We start from the raw sequence: 17,952 nt of genomic DNA on the forward strand, positions 1-17,952 counted from the left end.
ACATTAAGGTACACTGGCCCAACATGAAGTCATTTTTATAAGAAATAATATGGAACAAAAATGGTCAGAAAAATAAATTGTTTTGCCTGGCATACTCACCTCTATCACCACATATTATTCTAACCACTATACACTTGTGTGCCTGCATTGACTGAAGAATCATGAACAGGTATTTCCAAGCAGATTTGAATGATAACAGGCCCTTTCAGAGACAGAATGAGCCATAACATAAAATTGATCTATGTATTTTTTAAAGAAGGGATAATTTCAAAGCCACGCTGGGGATGCCTGGGTGAGAAACTGAGATCAGAGAGCTGCTTCCAACATTTCCCTTTCTGAATTGCAGTACCCTCCCTTTAAAGGATCCTCATGTAGACAGTGCCTCTCCGGTGTATCAGGCTGTGCTTAAAACTCAGAACAAGCCTGAGGATGAGAGCGAGGACTGGAGCCGTCGCTCTGCCAACCTGCAGTCCAAGTCCTTCCGCATCCTTGCCCAGATGACTGGAACTGAGTACAGTAAGTTGAAAGACAAAACATGCCTCTCATCCTGATTTTAGATTCATGTCTTTCCTCACTGCCCTGGTATTGACCACTGATACTCAGGGAATACTCCTGTCCAGGCTCATGTAGTTGTCAGCAAGGGTGAAGATCCTGGATGTAACTTGAGGGAATTTAGAAATCAAAGTGAACAATCTCATGCTTTATGAAGAAAATTCTTTGATCTGCCAGGGATATCACCATGAACGTGTAACAGATTGTACAGTAAATGAGCATTTGGGACCCTATAGTTACTCCTACTTACAAATTGAGTCTCTGCAGTGCAATCTTTGGGTTTCCTGCAGCCTAAACACACAGAGCTGTCCATTCTTTAGACAAAAATTAAACAAGTCATGTCTCCTGTAACAGTCTTTCATAGAAGTGACTTCTGGAGGTCAAAAAAATTAATGAATCACCATTTGTATGGAATCTATGGCTCTACCAGCCCAGTTATCTAAACCTAGATCAGATATGAGTGTCACGGAGATTTAGCTTTGTTGCTTGTTGCCTAGGGAAAAGTTTTTATGGCTACCTGGTACTAAGTTCACAGGTAGTTTCTGACGTAGAGAGAAGGAAGGTTGGGGTCTTTTCCCATGTCAGGAGGAAATACTTAATATTTCCTTCCCCCATTAATGTGCTGCTGCTGTCTCTTCTGCTTTGTACTAAACATCAGGACCTCTCTGTAGAATCATTGCCTACAGCTGTGAAACATTGCTAATAATGAATGGGAAAGTAGTTGTAATAGCTACCTTCCTCTTAACATCCTCCTTCCTGTCCCTAGGGAACTGTTCCACTTTATGATGTTCTTGCAAATTCCACTGCTGCAAAACCTTTAGATAGGCTTTTGATAAGTTGCTAAAGAATTTAAAATAGCATAAAGCCAATCCCTTTCTTTCTGTTTTTTAATGGAAACATTTTTTTCTACAGTGCAAGATCCAGATGAAGAAGCCCTGAGGAGGTCAAGGTAGGCAACTCCCTGTGAAAAATACAGCTTTCTCCTTCCTGATAACCCAATAATGTTTTAAAATGGCATTAATATGAACTTCCTTTATTATATTTTTGTCCTAAAATATTCTAATGCACTTACTTAAAAAATCACTAAAATTAAAGTGCTATCGTTGAGAGGCATTTGAATGAGAAGGATAACAAATCAGCATGTTTTTAGGAAAAACTGCAAAATTGCTGAAGTGTGTGTTCAAGTCTGAAAGCTCTCTGCTCATGCAACTTTCCTGTACTTTACTGGGTGTGTGAATGTGATGAGTTCCAAGCCCTGTGTAACTACTTGAATGTGTGAGTGGAGAAAAATACATAATGCTGTGGTAGCACTGTAATGTGTGAGCAATTTATTTGGATGATCCTCTGATTGACATTTGAGGCTCCTTAAGTGATACAGTAAAGGAGTTTTTTCCATTCATACCCATAATTATTAGTTTATGTTTTGTTTGGAATAAATATGACCTAAATGTGTAGAATATGGAAGCACAGGACTGCTTTTGCTAATGGATAAATGTATTTGTTTCATATGATGTATCGAAAACACTGAAAAAGTGGATATGTTCAGAGATATAATATGGAATTAAAGATTTATCATCATCCTGCATAGCCAGGAAATAGATGTATTAAAGATTCTTATGTTGAGCTTAAAAACTGCAGTTGAATCAGGAGCGTTCTGTGTGCAATCCTTAGTTTCTGTTTGCATACTTCAATCCCTGTTTCACTTTAGCTTCTCTAAGCCGCCAGCTGGGTTTGGTGATGTGTTTGGTACTCAATCCACCTCTTCTTTTTCTATTCTATATTTTACTGCCCTTTGGGTTCTTTAAAGGTTCTGATCTTTTGATCACAATGCAGGTTACAAATGTTGAATCAGTGAGAAAGATATCTGCTGTCTCCCCTGTGAGAATACAAGAATGCTTTCAGTTGGTGTTTGCTATAAACCCTCTGCTGCATGTTCATGGCTGGGTGCCCGAACATCAGGCTTGACATTATAGCCCTCAGGGATTTACTTCTTCCCTCTAATGTGCAAGCCTAATTCTCATTACATGTATTGTGCATTATCTGTTTGATGTAATAGCACATACCCAAATCCTTACTATGATGGGATTTAAAGCATTGTGCTGAACTTAACAGTGCCCCATTCATATCTGAGAGTAATATATGGTTTTAAAGAAATAATCTCTCTAGGTGTAATCTATGGCTTTGGAAAATACAAAACACTGGAAACTTTACGTGGTGTGAGATGGGTTGATTATAATTATCTGATAACACATCAACACGTGTAAATTGCAAGTTCTATCCAAGTGTAACTCGAAATAAATGTTGGAGTTACACTTGGATAACTTTACTTGAATAAAGTATCCACTGTGCTTTGCACATTTTGTGCAGTCTTTTGGTATCACTGTGTTATCGTTTTCTTGCCCAAGGACACTTCTGGTTTTGTTTAGGCACGGCTGAATAGGTTTAAGGTGTGCATTTATAGTAGAGGCATATGGGAGCATATATAGGTAGTTACACAGGGACAGTGCAACTGCTGTAAGATCTGGTGCAAAGAATAAAATGGGGTCTCCTTCCTACCCCACTGACAGTGCTGGCACCATCTGGGTGCTTGATGCTCACCTCAAACATTGGACACACTCCAGTGGGGATTTGGCAGCAGGGCCCTGGCTGTGCAGGCATCCATCACTGTGGCCTCAGGCAGGCTGTGAGCAATCTTTCTCTGGTGCTTTCTCTTGTCTTTTTGTGTCAGCTCTGCAGTGTAGCCAGCAGGAATTGCATGGAATGGTGATCAGGTTTCTTACAAACACTTAGGAGTGGGGGAAGGAAAGATTTAGCTTATTTTTGGCAGAACTGTTTTACATTAAAATAGTCACTTTTAGATTGCCGATTCCAACTTCATGACATATGTTCTAAAAAAAACCCCATAAAATTTGGGAATTTTCGGGTGGCAGAATATTCCTTTCAGTTAATATTGATGAGTGTATTGCATGACTGTCCTTTGCTCATGCTACTGCTGTTTTGAAGGCACATATAAAAGTATAACTTGCTATGAAAACTTTTCATTGCTGGTGTGATGATTGTTGTGGAATATTTTCTGGAGAGATGGGGTCCATTTTAAGCCAAACAGATGTTTCTGAATATCTTTTCCTTGAGTGGAGGGTGTATCTTGAAAACAGTATGGGAGTTCTTAAATTACATATCAGACCCACTGGAGCGAGTACATTCCAGCGTAGCTGGAAAAAAAATACCATCAGGAAGTTTCAGCTAGGAATACTTTGTATCTCTTAATTACCTAAAAGCATTAAAAATAGTTTGAAAAGTCATACATCAAGACTCCTTTAGGACTGTTACTTGCATGGCACTGTGTTATTAAGAGCAAAAGATTTAGAAATATCAGTGAATTTGTTGGCATTTACTCTGTTTATTGTTTTGTGCTTTCCTCAGCCTGAGGAGTAAAACCAGCCCAGTCTGCTCATTTCTGTTTGGCTGGTTTCACTCTCAAGTTCCATTGCATTAACACAATTAATCGTCTTGTGTTTTGAGTGCAAATAATGAGGAAAAAATGACCTTGTTTACAATGACTGCAAAAAGTTTTGCAAATAATGAGAATATTTAATTTTTTATTCTGTTTGATATACTTCTCCTTGACTCTGCTATCATCTCACATCCTCCTTTGTCCCCTTTTTTATATACAAAAGCTGAATTCAAACAGCATCTAGAAAAGATTAATCTTGAGAGGTGCTGAACATGGCTCAAGAACCCCAGTCTGCAGTCAGGGGTGGCAGGAGGTGGCCAATACTTCATAGGACTTTGAATATCCCCTGTTGTTCTGCTTTGTGACACAAATGACCAGAAATATCTATGCAAATGTCAACATTAATACTCACTAATTCTGAGGAAGCTGTAGAAAAGTATTGCTGAAACCTGGGGTTGGTGGTCCTTGCAGGAAGGACAGCAGGTAATATATGTGCTGACCTAGGTGTTACAGAATGGAAAATATTTGCATTCATCTTGTATGAGTTAAATTTCACTGGCTCCTCAGTTGTGTGAGAGGGAGGGAAAAGCCAAGAGAAACTGCTGGGAGAAAAACAATGGGATTACACTGCATTTCTAGCAAAAGCAGCCCTGTAATACCAAGCACAAGTCAAAGAACAAGAAGTTGTATCAAGTTACTTCTCAGAAATAAACCACTGCAAAACCTTTCACACATGGTCCAAAAATCATCATCCAGCCTTCACTGTGCTGATTTGAAAGCTGAGGAAAAAATCCAAATAAATTGCCATTGCCCTAGTTGTAAGGCAGGGGAGTGGTAGCCATGGTCCCTAACCCCTTTCTTTCTCCCTCCTTTCTTTCTTCTGTGTATGTGTGTCTCTCTCTGTCTCTCTCTTTCCTCATGCCACAGGGAGAGGTTTGAAACGGAACGTAACAGCCCACGCTTTGCCAAATTGCGCAACTGGCATCACGGCCTGTCCGCGCAGCTCCTTAATGTTAAAAGCTAAAGGGCCCCAGTCAGAGGGCAAACACCAGAGAGCCACAGTAACACATTAACTGCTGGCCTTACTTAGAGCCTGAGTGTGCCCCTTGTGCAAAGATGTACTGCTAGGCAGTAGGTTTCTGCTGTTAGCCTGTTAGCCATTCACTGTCACCTAAGGTGAAATCATGATGAACCCAGGTTGTGTTCTTCATGATAAAGTAGTTTAGCTTTTTTCCCCTTTATTATCTCAAACTTCAGTATACAGCAGCACATCACTATTGTAGTCTCTTGACTTTAATTCTAGAAGAAAATGAGAGGGAAGTTATTGATAGTACTTCTTTAGGAGGAAAAAGAATGAGATTTTCACAGAGTTTTACTGATGTAAAAGTAATGAAATAGGAGAAAGGAAGTTGAAAAGGAAAACTGATTGGCCTAGACTTTGCTACATGTATAACACATTTAGTTTGCATAGTTGAATGATGCTGTTTGAAATAAGGTATTAGCAATGTGAAGTTGTATTTCAATATATTATACTGGCACAAGTCATTTCTTGAAGCCATTGCTGTAAGTTTTGTTTTGGAAACTTTAATTTATCATTATATAAAAGAGAGCTGGGATTGCTCAGGATCTGCAAGGAAATGCCATTTTGCTTGAGGTGATTTAGGAGTGAGAAGAATATATCATACTGCTGGTGCACTGAAGCTTTTAAAAGCATCTTGTAAGTTTTAAGGAATATGTTGCCCATTCTGTATTGCTCTTGCCTTGACTTACATTTTTTTCTGTATATAGCAGCATGCTTTATCTCAAATAAAAGGTTTTAAAACTAAAATAATTATGTGCTTGTTTCACACAGTACTCTATTCTGTTTTAAAACAATAACTGCTTCAACTGATTATTGAAAGAACTTTTTTCCCAAATACAACATTTGGTCAAAAAGCTTTCCATTATTAGCTCTAATTATTATTGACCTTTAAGTTGTCAGAATTGGAATAAACCTGACAAAGCAGTTGAGTTAGGTACCTTTATCTGATAGCAGTGATTCCAATCAAAGGGCTTACTGCATGAGATCAGGTTGAAACTGTTACACTTTTTGCTGTTTCCAGATTTATCTCAGCAGTACATGCAAGAACCAAGTTCTTTCAAACTCACATTTTTTTTTCTGTTATAGAAATAAGGAAAAGCTACTGTTCATGGAGAATTTTGTCAGAATCAGCCAAATACTGAAGTGTTTAAAGGGTTACCATACATATATAAAACAACTAATTCTTCAGTATTACTTCAGAGTACATAAGCACTAATTCCTTTTAAAATACATTTCCCTTTTCTTAGTTAAATACCAGAGCACTTCAGGACATGCTACTTAATTCACAACATGCATTATGTTTTCCTTATGGTAACGCAGATTCTGCTCACACCACCTTATTAGTACCTATGGTAAATCACCATCACTGCACGAAATAAGAACAACATTTTAACATTTCCTGATTGCTGCCAGGAGCAAGTTTTGGTGAACCAAAGTGGTGTATTTTTGTTTACGTAGAGGAAATTTTGATAGAATTTAATGTACCAATAGATAATTAAGATTTTTTCATAAACATTAAATGTACCTAAGTAAAAATGTTCCAGGTCTAATTTTCAACCAAATTAGATGGTTTTATGAATAAGCGGTAATACAATCTCTTCACAGTAATAACAATTGTATAACAATTGTGTATCCTTAATGTTTTATGAATATAATACAGACACTATTTGTTTCCAAGAGTCCTAGTGCATGTGTTGGAATGAAAATGTCTAGATTATATCTCAGTGTTTACACTTAATGTTATTTTGAATGGTATTTTCTAATAATAATTTTATCAGATATGAAATTAATGGAGATTTAATTAAGGAGTCCCTTCCCCTTAGCTCTGCTTCAGTGGTTTTAATGATATAAATTCAGTACATATAAACCATGTAGTCATATAGGGCAATCGTTTTAATCTTTTTTTCATTAGGCTACAAAATGGAATCTAACACTCTCCAAGCTTGTAGAATGTCAATTCTTTATGCAGTTATAGGAGGGGGAAAAAATAGGAAAAAATCTTGAATATCTGGTAGCTTTGAGAACTTCTGCAGTGATAAAGACCTTTTCTGAAGATGCCTTCATTAATCCTTACAACAAGATTTTTACTACAACCTACTTCAACTGCTTAGTCCTGTCTCTTTTAAAAAAATCTCACAAGTGACTTTTTGTATTAAAACTTCCAGTGAAGTATTTCTATGTCATTTCTTTTTTTATATTTACACTATCAATTCCTCAACTCATACTCCGAAAAATTCTTCCTCTACGTTGTCATGGTGATCTTCAAATCCAGAAAATGAATGTTATATATATTTTCTGTATAACTCTGAAGAGACCTTGTTTTGCTTCCTGAGCAGGACTTTGTCTGTAAGACAGAGAAATTGGTCTGGATTTTCACGCTACTGCATATCATTGCTAGTGACAGTAACAAACTTGGCCCCGTTAAAAAAGCATTAAAACTTTGAAAAATAGAGTAGCTTTGTTCTAGCAAAAGGGTGAGTCTGACCTATTATTTTTTAGTATGTTCAGGCTTATCTCACTGTACCTGGCTTCTGAGTGACCAACCCCATCTTGCAGTGTTTCCTGAGCACTTGCAGAAGTCTGCTGTTTTACACAGGAAAATCAGTCACAGTTAATGGCAGTGAGGCTTAAAATAGGTTCCTGATTGAAGACTCGATGAGTCATGTAATTCTTTAAACCAGTGATGATGATAGGCAGGTGTATCTGTCCCATGCTGAATATGTTTTGACCTGTGACTGCTCTGCTGAGCAGAGGACAATGGTTGGTGACAGTACTGTCTTCTAAATAACCTCCATGCCAAAAATAACGTAAAACACAGGATGTGGATAGTCACATGCACCCCTTGCCCTTCCCAATATTGCCAATAAAGCATAGAGTTAGAAGCATTTAATGAAGACACAGCAAAGCTGATGCCAGTAGGAAATCAAAACCAAAAGGCCTTCCAGGTAAATCTGCTTGTCCGGTTATGGCACAGGGACTTGCTCCTTTTCTGCTGTGGCATAAGGCTGTTTGATCTAAACTAACCTGTTCCCTGGATCCTGCTGCCCTGCCTTCTGCTCCAAGAGCCCCCCTGACCTCCTGCAGCGCCCAGTTTGCAGCAGAGGCACTGACTGCATGCAGTGTGTGCTGATGGGATGTGGCTGCAGTGTGGCTTTAGGGGAACGGGTGTGACAACTTGACCTCTCTTCCTTTCATGCATGACAAAAGGAGAAGGGTTCTGTGGCTCCTTCCCTTCCCTCGCTCTCCTCATGCCTGCCTGCGCAGAAAGGACATTATGTTTTTGCTTAGTAATAGAGGTCACTTCATTGCAGTTTCTCATTATGCACAACTGGGAGGAGTATATCTTCCATAGCAAGGAACAAGTATTTCTGGGACTACTTTATCACTTTTCAAAAGTCCAACTCTTGCACATTACAGAGCTTTCTGAAGCCTTCCTCGGGGTGGAAGAAGTGACACCAATTTTTCACTTATGCACTCCGGTTCCCACAGGAGCTAAGTTGATTTTGTGGCTTCTTTAGCTGTGCCTACCATGAGATTCAGTGACTGGGATTACCATTATATCTATCAGAAACTTACATGGATCCTTATACAAATCTGAGTTTGCGAAGTTAAGCCAGAATTTTGGTATGGTGCATGGTATTACCAGATAATTACTTTCTTCAATCATTTTGCCTTTAGTTGACAACTTTCTGCAGGATACATAAAAATTAATTGACTAAAACTTGCTCTCAAGCACAGTAACATCCTTGTTCTATGGCTGCTAATCAAAGCCATCTGACATCACCATGACAAGCTAATGCATCTTGATTTCCTTCCTTGGTTGACCAGAACTCCCAATGATTAACATTGCTGACCTGCCCAATTGCCAAGAACTTCCTATCTGCTGCTCAAATTACCAGAATTGCTACTTTTGAAAGACATTCCCTATCTTTCCACAACAGCCTGTGAAATAAAGCAGACTTCTCTAGGTAGATTTCCCACTTAAGGAACATAATAAAAAATAATAAGCACATCCATTTAATATCTTCTAATCCCCGCATAACTTTTAAGACCTGAAGAGTGACAAAAGTGTAGGAACAGTGAAATAACTCAATTGTGTCTATGGAATCCTGAGTGAAATCAGAAGTGAAAATTGATCAAATATAAAATCTTTCCTCCTCAAAATACTCCTGGAAGTTCTATGGGACATAGATGTCACAAATTCCTTTTTTCCAAGTCAGTTCCCTGTGGAATAAATTGGTCAAAGATAGTGTGGGGTACAGTGTATCCACTTGAATGTACCCACTTAAAATTGAAAGAGTGAAGCCTCCAAATGCAATTTAAAAATACCACTAAACTTTTCTCAAAACAGTTCATAGAGAAAGTAATGCATAAGCTAACAGAGCCTGTTAAAGCTGAAATTAACCTTTGGGTGTGGGTGTATTGACCTATATGTAGCATTTTATCTTTACCACCTCAGTCTCCTGCATGTTCCTGTCCACCATGTAACTCTTGCATGATCAGAAATGAACATTAACTTTCATTTCTACTGTGCAACCTTTAAAATTTTCATGTGCATCCTTCAGCTGATGCAGATGACTAACCAAGACACCAATGCTGCCTTTCTCTCTGGTTGCTCAGTCCAACAAGGGAAAAGCAGCTCTAACATGCAGCAGGTTTTCCAACAAGCATTGTAGCTCAGAGGCACTCTGTGGGGTCTGTGGATCATCAGCCTGGCTCACAGCTTTGCTTAGGGTGAGCTGGAGCATAGCACTGGTACTGCTTCCTTTTATTCTGCTTCTAAATTGCATTAATGTCAGCAAAATTACCCTAAATACTAATAACTTCCTAATAGTTCATTTCCATGCAAGCATGTGTTGTAGCTGACCCAGAATGTTATAAGATTACAAATGAGAGAGAGGGAAGGTAAGAAAATCCTTAAAACAGCTTATGAAACAAAATTTAATCCACATTCTGAAAGAATGACAGCGGTTTCTAATTCATAGCACTTAGTTGTTTGAGTCAGGAACTGAACTGCACAGACACATTGCTGGGTTTCAGGGACAGCTTCAAACTTAGCTTAATGGCATGTAGAGGAAGTATGAATTTTCTTATCAATGTGCACAAATTCAACAGTCGGTCTAAAAAACTACCCCCTGAAAGTCAAACCTCTGAGTTCTTGTTGTTTCCTCAGCTTCCCTGGAGAAAAGAGAAGTCACGATGAGAAGGAACACTTCAGTGAGAGGGGATTCATTTCCTGGCATACAGTACCCAAACTTGTGCACTGGTTTTGTCTGCAGTGGTCACAGACACAGACTGAGAGTTTGGATCCTGTGCTCAGGTGCCTGGTGGCAGATCCCTGCACTTTACAGTGGGGCTATAGAAAGCTACAGGGAAACGTTCAATTAAATCAAATTGCACACTTAAGGCCAAGATAGGGAATAATTATCTGAATTAAATCCCAGCTCAAACAGCTACACATGCTCAGAATCTTGCAGTCTTTGTTCTTATTAAAGTGATGTATTTACCAATAAGATAAAATTTAAAATTGGCGTTTATGTTAATGCTAAATATCACAATGTAAACCTTGGGCAAGAGTTACCTTACCTTTCCCCAACACTGATGCTGCTGTATGTCCAGCTGCATTTATTCTGTGACTGTTAAATTTAACAGCAACCCTGTAGATGCCACTGAAATGCATTCATAGGAGGGATTGGCTTGGATTTTAGTGAGCTGCTTTGATTGAGTTCCATACGACGTGTTGAGAATGAGCTGCTGGTTGTTTTCCACTGAATCTGTGATAATGGTTTTCCTATTCTGTGGCACTTTCTGCAAAAACCAGGATGCCCCTGTGAGAAAAGTGTTTTGCCCTGTTTTGGAAAGCAGACATAGTAGGATATATTGCAATTGTTCCGGCGTGGGCTGCTCACATTCTTAACTTCAGTGGCTGAAAAAGAGAGACTAGGTCTTCTACCCCTTTTTGTGATCCCAAGCTGAAGTGTTAACTAAACCAGCATGATAGTCATCTTCTGTCCTCTCCAGTTAACTGCCTGTCATTTCTTTGTTTGTCTTCTGGTGTCTTTGTTAAAATAACAGAAATAAAGCATGGGGGAAAATAAAACAAGCAACCTCAACAGTCATCTGACCATGGAAAAATTCTCAGCTGCAAGTACAGAAAGATAGAAATAGCCTCATTGGATCAGAACAGCAGTTAATCTAGCTCAGTGTCCAGTTTCCAACAGTGTCAGTGTCTCGTGCCTTCAAGACAAAAAATGTTTGGAAGGCAGTTACAAAATAGCTTTCGCACAGCTTTACTCCCAGACACCCTATAAGAATTTATTTAAAATTACTTTGTTAATTCTACTTCTTAAAAGGAAATTTTATTTGTAGGAAAATATGCTTATATAAATATAAGTACATGTTGGGATGAAAGTTACCATAAGTCTGATTAGTCCTGAAAATCCACACTATACTACTGGAAAAACAGAATTTTTAATTTCAATAAATACAGACCCTAATAATCTGTAGGTATATTTCCCCTTTCAAAAAAATACTATTGTATATCTGTCAGACTCGGTAGAAGACTGTTGAATTCTCAATACAGTAAAATACTGATAAACTGAACAGATAAATTTTTTAAAAAATCTGTAATACCTCATTAAAGAGGATGAACTGATATTTTAAATATTCAGCTGGTGTTTGGGAAAGTTTATTTCAGTTCTTTACACTGCTGTGGACTTTCTTTTAGACCATGAACAACTCCATTAAGTTTTATTCTCTCATTTGTAAAATTAGAAAAATAGTCTTGCTCCACAGGAGTATAGAGAAGAAATATCAGGATATTCACTTTTTGCTTCAGTACTGAAAGAGTAGTTGAAGTTGTGGTCCCTCAGGACACCTCATGTTTCTTTATGTCACCAGGTCTTCAAACATATGATTCTGTCTCTACATTTTAGTGGAATAGAGCAGAGTTTTTCAAGAGAGAGAGAGTCTGGATCCTTTACTACCTAAGAAGGTAGATGGAAGGTGCACAATCTCCACATTTCAGCTTGCCTGCTACATGTACATGTTTGGGTATCTTTTGCATTTGCTTCCCAAAAATAAAGCAGAATGGGAAAGCATTCCAATGTCCAGTACATACAGTTCAGATTTAACATACTCATTTATTGAAAACTCTCTGAAGATTCTCCAGGCTATTTTTAGGATCCAATAGTACACAAGCTTGGCTTGCAAATGACTTTTGCCTTCTGTTACTCAAACTATTGTAATTCTTGTTGGTGTGTGGGAGGGAAAGACTCTATTTCTATAATTTCACTCTGTCTTTAGCAATATATCATGTGGCTTATTTTATGAGAAGAAAACATTCCATAATTTTCACTGTATAATATACTGTGTAATTGGGAAGACATTATATTGCATAAGTCTTGTTTGAAATACACGTCCAACATTTAATGAAATCTGTGGGAGTTGCACTGTTCTCTCAGAACAGTCATTGACTGAAGCCCTTCTATCAAAAGCCATTTCAGTGGGGACTACAAACAACTGCAGACAAAAAAACCAAAACCCTACAGTAATTTTAAATCTCTCCCAGATAGCTCAAAACTATTATCCACTACTGTCAGTTATTGCAGCAGCCTGTGTAGACAGATACAAACAGCTCATAATATTCTGAGCCAAATTCTTTCATGTTGTGAAGGTATTGACTTTACTGAGCCTGCCCGAGGGATGTATTTGGCTCAAAAGTAAAGTTATTTCTCCATTTAGTTAGCAAAAAATGTTTTGATTGTAAAGACCAGAAATCCAATAGTTGGTTCCTTAAAATGCAAGTATTGTCAGTCAGAGACACATCTGATCTTGAGCCTTTCTTCTTGGTAGCCAAATGGGAATTGCTCCTATTGAGTGGGAAGATAAATAGTTCCTGGAAGCAAAACCATGAAGAACTGTTATGTGCCTTTGAACTAATTTTTCCCTTTACTCTTTGCCTTTTCCTTTGTTTTATTTTGTGGAAGTATTTTTGCTACTCTCTCTCTTTTTAACCTTCACAACTTCCCTGCCATCGTCACTCAACATTATCCAATATTGTACACTTGGGGAAAAAGCTTTTGTGAAATCCTGACCTCAAAGTGACCTTGAGTCAAGTGACTTTTTTTCTTTTTTGCCTTGTTCAGTGTAGCCACAGCTATTGGAGCAGAAAAGTTAGGATCAGATTAATTGTAACAACAGAGGCTTAGCACTGCTTCAGCCTGACCCCAACTGCCTGCCTTTTGGTCTTGGCTGTAATTTCTCATGAAGCATTCAGCAGCTCTGGAGATAAATAATGCTGTATTTTGTTTCCAGGCCCTGACTGTGTTCTTTAAAATTGTTGCATGATTATGGCTCTTGGTAATTAACACTTTCCACTCCTGCACAGTCTCTAATCCATCCTCCTGCACCTTGTTTCATAGCTGGCATTGCAGTGAACTCACAGCTTGGTTACCATAAAGACGGTGTTTGGTTTCTCATTGCTTCAGAGTGGTGACACATCAACCTTGTTGGGGGATCTGTTCAAGGCAGTCTTTTCTGACCACAGGAACATCTTAGACATATCTGAGGGGCATTTCAGGTCAACATCTGGCTTCAATTCATATATTTTAGGGCTACATTTTAGTTAGACATTTTTAAAATTCATAGAGAGCACATATGCTCAAGCCTTTGCTGATCTTAATTGGATTGGTTTCTTTTAACTTTATTGTAACTGAACTAAGGAAAGAATACAACTGTACATATATGTGTAAATGTATATATACATAAACACAATACTGATAATGATGTGGAAAATATTAAGAATAGCCTTCCAGACATAATGTAAGTCAATGATTGGAGACCAGCAAATCTGTATCAAGAAGTGCATGTATTCCTTTTTTTGTTTGCAAAGGATGCTTCAGAAAGAAGGTTCAGTTGGGTAAATGAGGACATTTGCTTTGTGGTTTGTAATTTTACATCCCACTTAAGAAAAGTGTTCTCATTTGGCATATTTCAGCTTTAAACCTGTTGAAATTTCAGCACAATTCCCTAAATAGGAAGGGATGCAATCAATTAGCAATTAAATTCCTAAATAGTGAGACTATCTCAATTACTTAACTATCTGGATTTCAAATTTAGGTGTTTAAGGCTAATGGATTCTGTTCTTTATGAAAATACTTGTGTCTTAACTTCTTACAGATAAACAATTGCTTGCATTTAAACTGATCAGTTATTTTTTAAGTGTGTATGTGTGTTTACAGAATAACAGCCCAGTTCTCTATCAGGGAAACTGAGGCTGACTTAATCCTCACGTCAACGAAGGAATGATTTCCAGATGAAGGAATTGTTTCTAATCCAGTTTAGGAGAGGAAACTAGTGTTTGGATAGGGCAGAGAATTTTTAAGTGTAATGCCAGGCATAAGAAATCCTTTTTGTGTAAATTTTTGTTAACTGTTTAACTGCTTACCACTTCAAAATACTGGGTCCATGAGGACTGCCCAACTCTGATTATTTTTACTGCTTGGATTTGTCATCTAAGTATGTTCTGCTGGAATATCATTGAATTATTTTTTAAAAGGGAACTTATTAAAGCCAAAACTATTCCTGAAATTGTATACACACATACAATGTCTCATTTGTAAATGTTAATTTTTCTTTATTATTGAAACAAAGTTGTTTGCAACTGATAAGAAGCATACAGCAAACTTGTATATCTGGTGGTTTCACCTGGAAAGCTGAAGAGCTTTCTCACAGCTGTATTTATGAGCAACCACTCTAGGATGCTTTTTGCAACCAAACATTTCTCCCCAACCCATGTTCTTTTTCCTTGGTTGTTATGGGTTGATGATTTTTGCCACCGCTGGAAATTGCATTTATTTCATACTGTATCCCCTCCTTTCACAGAGACAAGGAAAACATTGCAGCAGCATCAGAAAACAGGTAATGTTTGCTGTGTTTGATTTGCTTCCTGTTAAGAGTGGATATCCCCTTTCTGCATATTGTTCTGACCTCAAAAACATGAAATTTGTACACTGTTTGAACAGATGAAAGTAGAGGCTTCAGCTAAGTGGGTTCATTAGGCTTTTCTTTCTCATGCACTGTGATTTGTAACAGGTGGGGGTTGTGTTTCTCAGAACTTATGAACCTGAAAAATAAGAAATTTCAAATATTCTTGAAATGGAGTGCTGTCAGTTTGTGATGGAGTTTTAAGAACAATTTCTGTTTTAAACTTTGTCTAGACTGTTCAAGGTGTTTTTAAAATCTAAATAAGATCATCTTCTTAAGAAAACTAATGTCAGATCTTGATTGATCCTCAGTGGCTTATGAGGTTCAAAACAGTTCCTCTGTAAGTTCTTTCATTTCAAGTTGTTTTCTCCCAAAGGATCTCAGAACATTTTGCAGTTAAGTATAGAAATGTGTTATTTTCTACTAGTTTATTTATTAAAGCTCCAAATACTGATACACAGGTATTTCTTGAGTGAATCTGAGCAGTTGTTTTGTGGAGCAAAGAAAGCCTCTTACTAGTTAGTCATGACAATAATTTTATCCTACTGCTTTTCTCTTCGTTGTTGATTCCTGCCTCAGTGATATGCAACCACTTCTTATTTTGAGGTTTTTTTAAGATTGCTTATATTTGAACAAAGGTTGCACAGAGTTAATATCTGAGTGCAAGCATTATTTGTTAATAATGACACAAGCAATGGTAACTGGCACTTGAACAGTTGGGAAAATTGATTTTTCTTTTTAAATTAATGATAAAGAAGGAAATAAACCCCGTAATTCCTGAATATAAATTAAATTGTAAAGAACAAGCAACACATGTTAGACTTTCACCAGCAGTTTCATTTGTGTAAAACTAACTATAGGACTATGCTTCCCTGAAATCTCCTTTTCTTTTAACTACTATTTTATTTTGCCAGGAACAATTTCTGATATATGACTGTTATTATTGTCCTCCTTTGTTGCCTTAATCTTGTGTGATCTGTCATACCACAGCCTTTCTCCACCTCCATTACCATCACAGCTCTGCTTATTTTGATATTCATAGCAATATGTGCCTTCCAGATTTAACACAAGGTACTTTTTTTAATTTGTCAAGCCTTTCCTGGTCTTAAGCAGTAATTAACCAATGAGCTGTCAAGTTTAGTCATTACTTCATCTGCACTGTCATTATGATCTCCAGCTCCAGCTGTGGCTGGAATTTTGTCTCTTCCTCAAACCCCTGCTATTACCTATGAAGTGCCTCATTTACAAACGCCCTTGTAATCTCTGTTACCCAGGCCTACAGGTACCGCGCACGCGCCCCAGTATGTGACCTCGAGTATTTGGCACCCTCCTAAATCATCCACCAGGGATGCCAACACTGCCAATGCTCAGCCAGTGGCCTCCAAGGGCTCTGTGAGGCTTGGAGCAGGTACAAGCCAGGGGGAGGCCGGTTTTGGCCAGAAAGCCCCTCTTGCTTCATCCAGTAACCAAAGGTACACTGTGCCGTGTAACTGCATAACTGACCTGGTTTGGAGCTTTGCAATGGTTTGGTAATAACCACCTCTAACTCCTGCAGATGGAAGTGCCCATTGCCTCAAAGGCAGACATTCAAATTCTTCCAGTTCCATCAACTTCTGGTTCATGTGGGTGTTAGATTTCCTGTGGCTCTCATAGGATCATACCTACTATACAGAGACAAGTCATTAAGCATCTTCAGCAGAGAAACAGCAGCTGATATTTCTGTATTTTCAGTGGATTCCACAAACATTCCCATATTCAAATATAAAATCCTTCGACATTACAGCTTTCTCTAAATACTTTCTCCAGCACTTTTTTTCTACAAATGATGTGATAATAGATTTTTTTTTCATATCCATTTTAGTTTTGTTCTCTATATCTTTGATTCTTTCCAAGTGATCTGTTGGAGGATTAGAATCACAAAAACCTTCATGCATTACATAAAGGAGACTAAGTGCTGTTTTAATCATCCACTCCTCGTTATTTGGATAGAAAGTCTCAGAACTTAGGACATCACCAAGAGAAAAAAGTATAATCTATACTTATATTTTAAATGTTAGAGTGCATTTGTTGCTGTGTTCTCATTATGGTTGTTAACCATTATTATCCTCTTAACCTCTACTGATCTGTGTTCCTTTTCATGAGTGAAAATCAGCTGAGAAGAGATGTGTGTTTGTTTTCATCCACCTAACTTACTTTTATGTTTGTTACCACAAATATGAAGATGTTTGATTTTTTTCAATTTCTTTTAAGATGCAAAGTACTGTAAAGATTTAAAATCTACAAAACTATTGTATTTAAAAACCAACCAACCAACCAAAAAACCCTCTGTAGCGTGTCATAATGACACTGTTGCATTAGATGCTCTGTTTTATAAAGCAGCACTCACATTTATCAATTCTTAAAATTCTTCTGCACTTGAAGAAATAAAATGAAAAATCAGACTGAAAAACTAGAAATGAGGACAAAAAAACCCCAGTTATTGTATGGCTATTGCATTTGACAGTATAAATAAAAATATGTACAATTTATAGTTGCTAATTTAAAACCAGTCAAGTTAGTCTCAAGCTCTTTCTCTAAAACTGCTTTGAGAATGTTATCAACTGCATATGATTTATGTAACCAAACCACTCTGATTTTTATGGTTATATCCACTACACTTATATTTATTCCAATTCCTTGTTCTGATAATTAATATATACTGCCATGAAGGAAGGTAAGCAAGCTTCTAACATTTTGATCACATAAAAAGAAATATTACAAACACTATGCAAGATAAAATTTGTTTGTATTTCTTTTAAACTTTAAAAGAAGTTTAAAAGGTATTCTAGTATATTTGCATTTATTTTATTTATATGGGTTTGTTCTGTTCAAATCTGTC

At 37.5% G+C, this 17,952-nt stretch overlaps 1 protein-coding gene across 9 annotated transcripts in view; it reads left to right on the forward strand.

Annotated features, from left to right (window-relative positions):
• LDB3 (LIM domain binding 3) overlaps window positions 1–17,952 on the forward strand; it is a 110,714-nt gene that overhangs the window by 65,754 nt on the left and 27,008 nt on the right. For 5 of the 9 annotated variants that reach the window (XM_088059326.1, XM_088059327.1, XM_088059328.1 and 2 more), the window contains 4 exons: window positions 347–516; window positions 1,465–1,501; window positions 14,973–15,008; window positions 16,349–16,546. In XM_088059326.1, the coding sequence (XP_087915452.1) occupies window positions 347–516; window positions 1,465–1,501; window positions 14,973–15,008; window positions 16,349–16,546 (441 nt within the window). Of the gene's footprint in view, window positions 1–346; window positions 517–1,464; window positions 1,502–4,933; window positions 5,838–14,972; window positions 15,009–16,348; window positions 16,547–17,952 lie in introns of those variants that run through there. The other 4 variants (XM_088059329.1, XM_088059330.1, XM_088059332.1 and 1 more) reach the window with 2 other exon arrangements.

Source organism: Pseudopodoces humilis, chromosome 9 (assembly GCF_049639895.1).
Source record: "Pseudopodoces humilis isolate 2021_Gansu_Grassland_sample_001 chromosome 9, ASM4963989v1, whole genome shotgun sequence".
In the NCBI taxonomy this organism is placed as follows: domain Eukaryota; kingdom Metazoa; phylum Chordata; class Aves; order Passeriformes; family Paridae; genus Pseudopodoces; species Pseudopodoces humilis.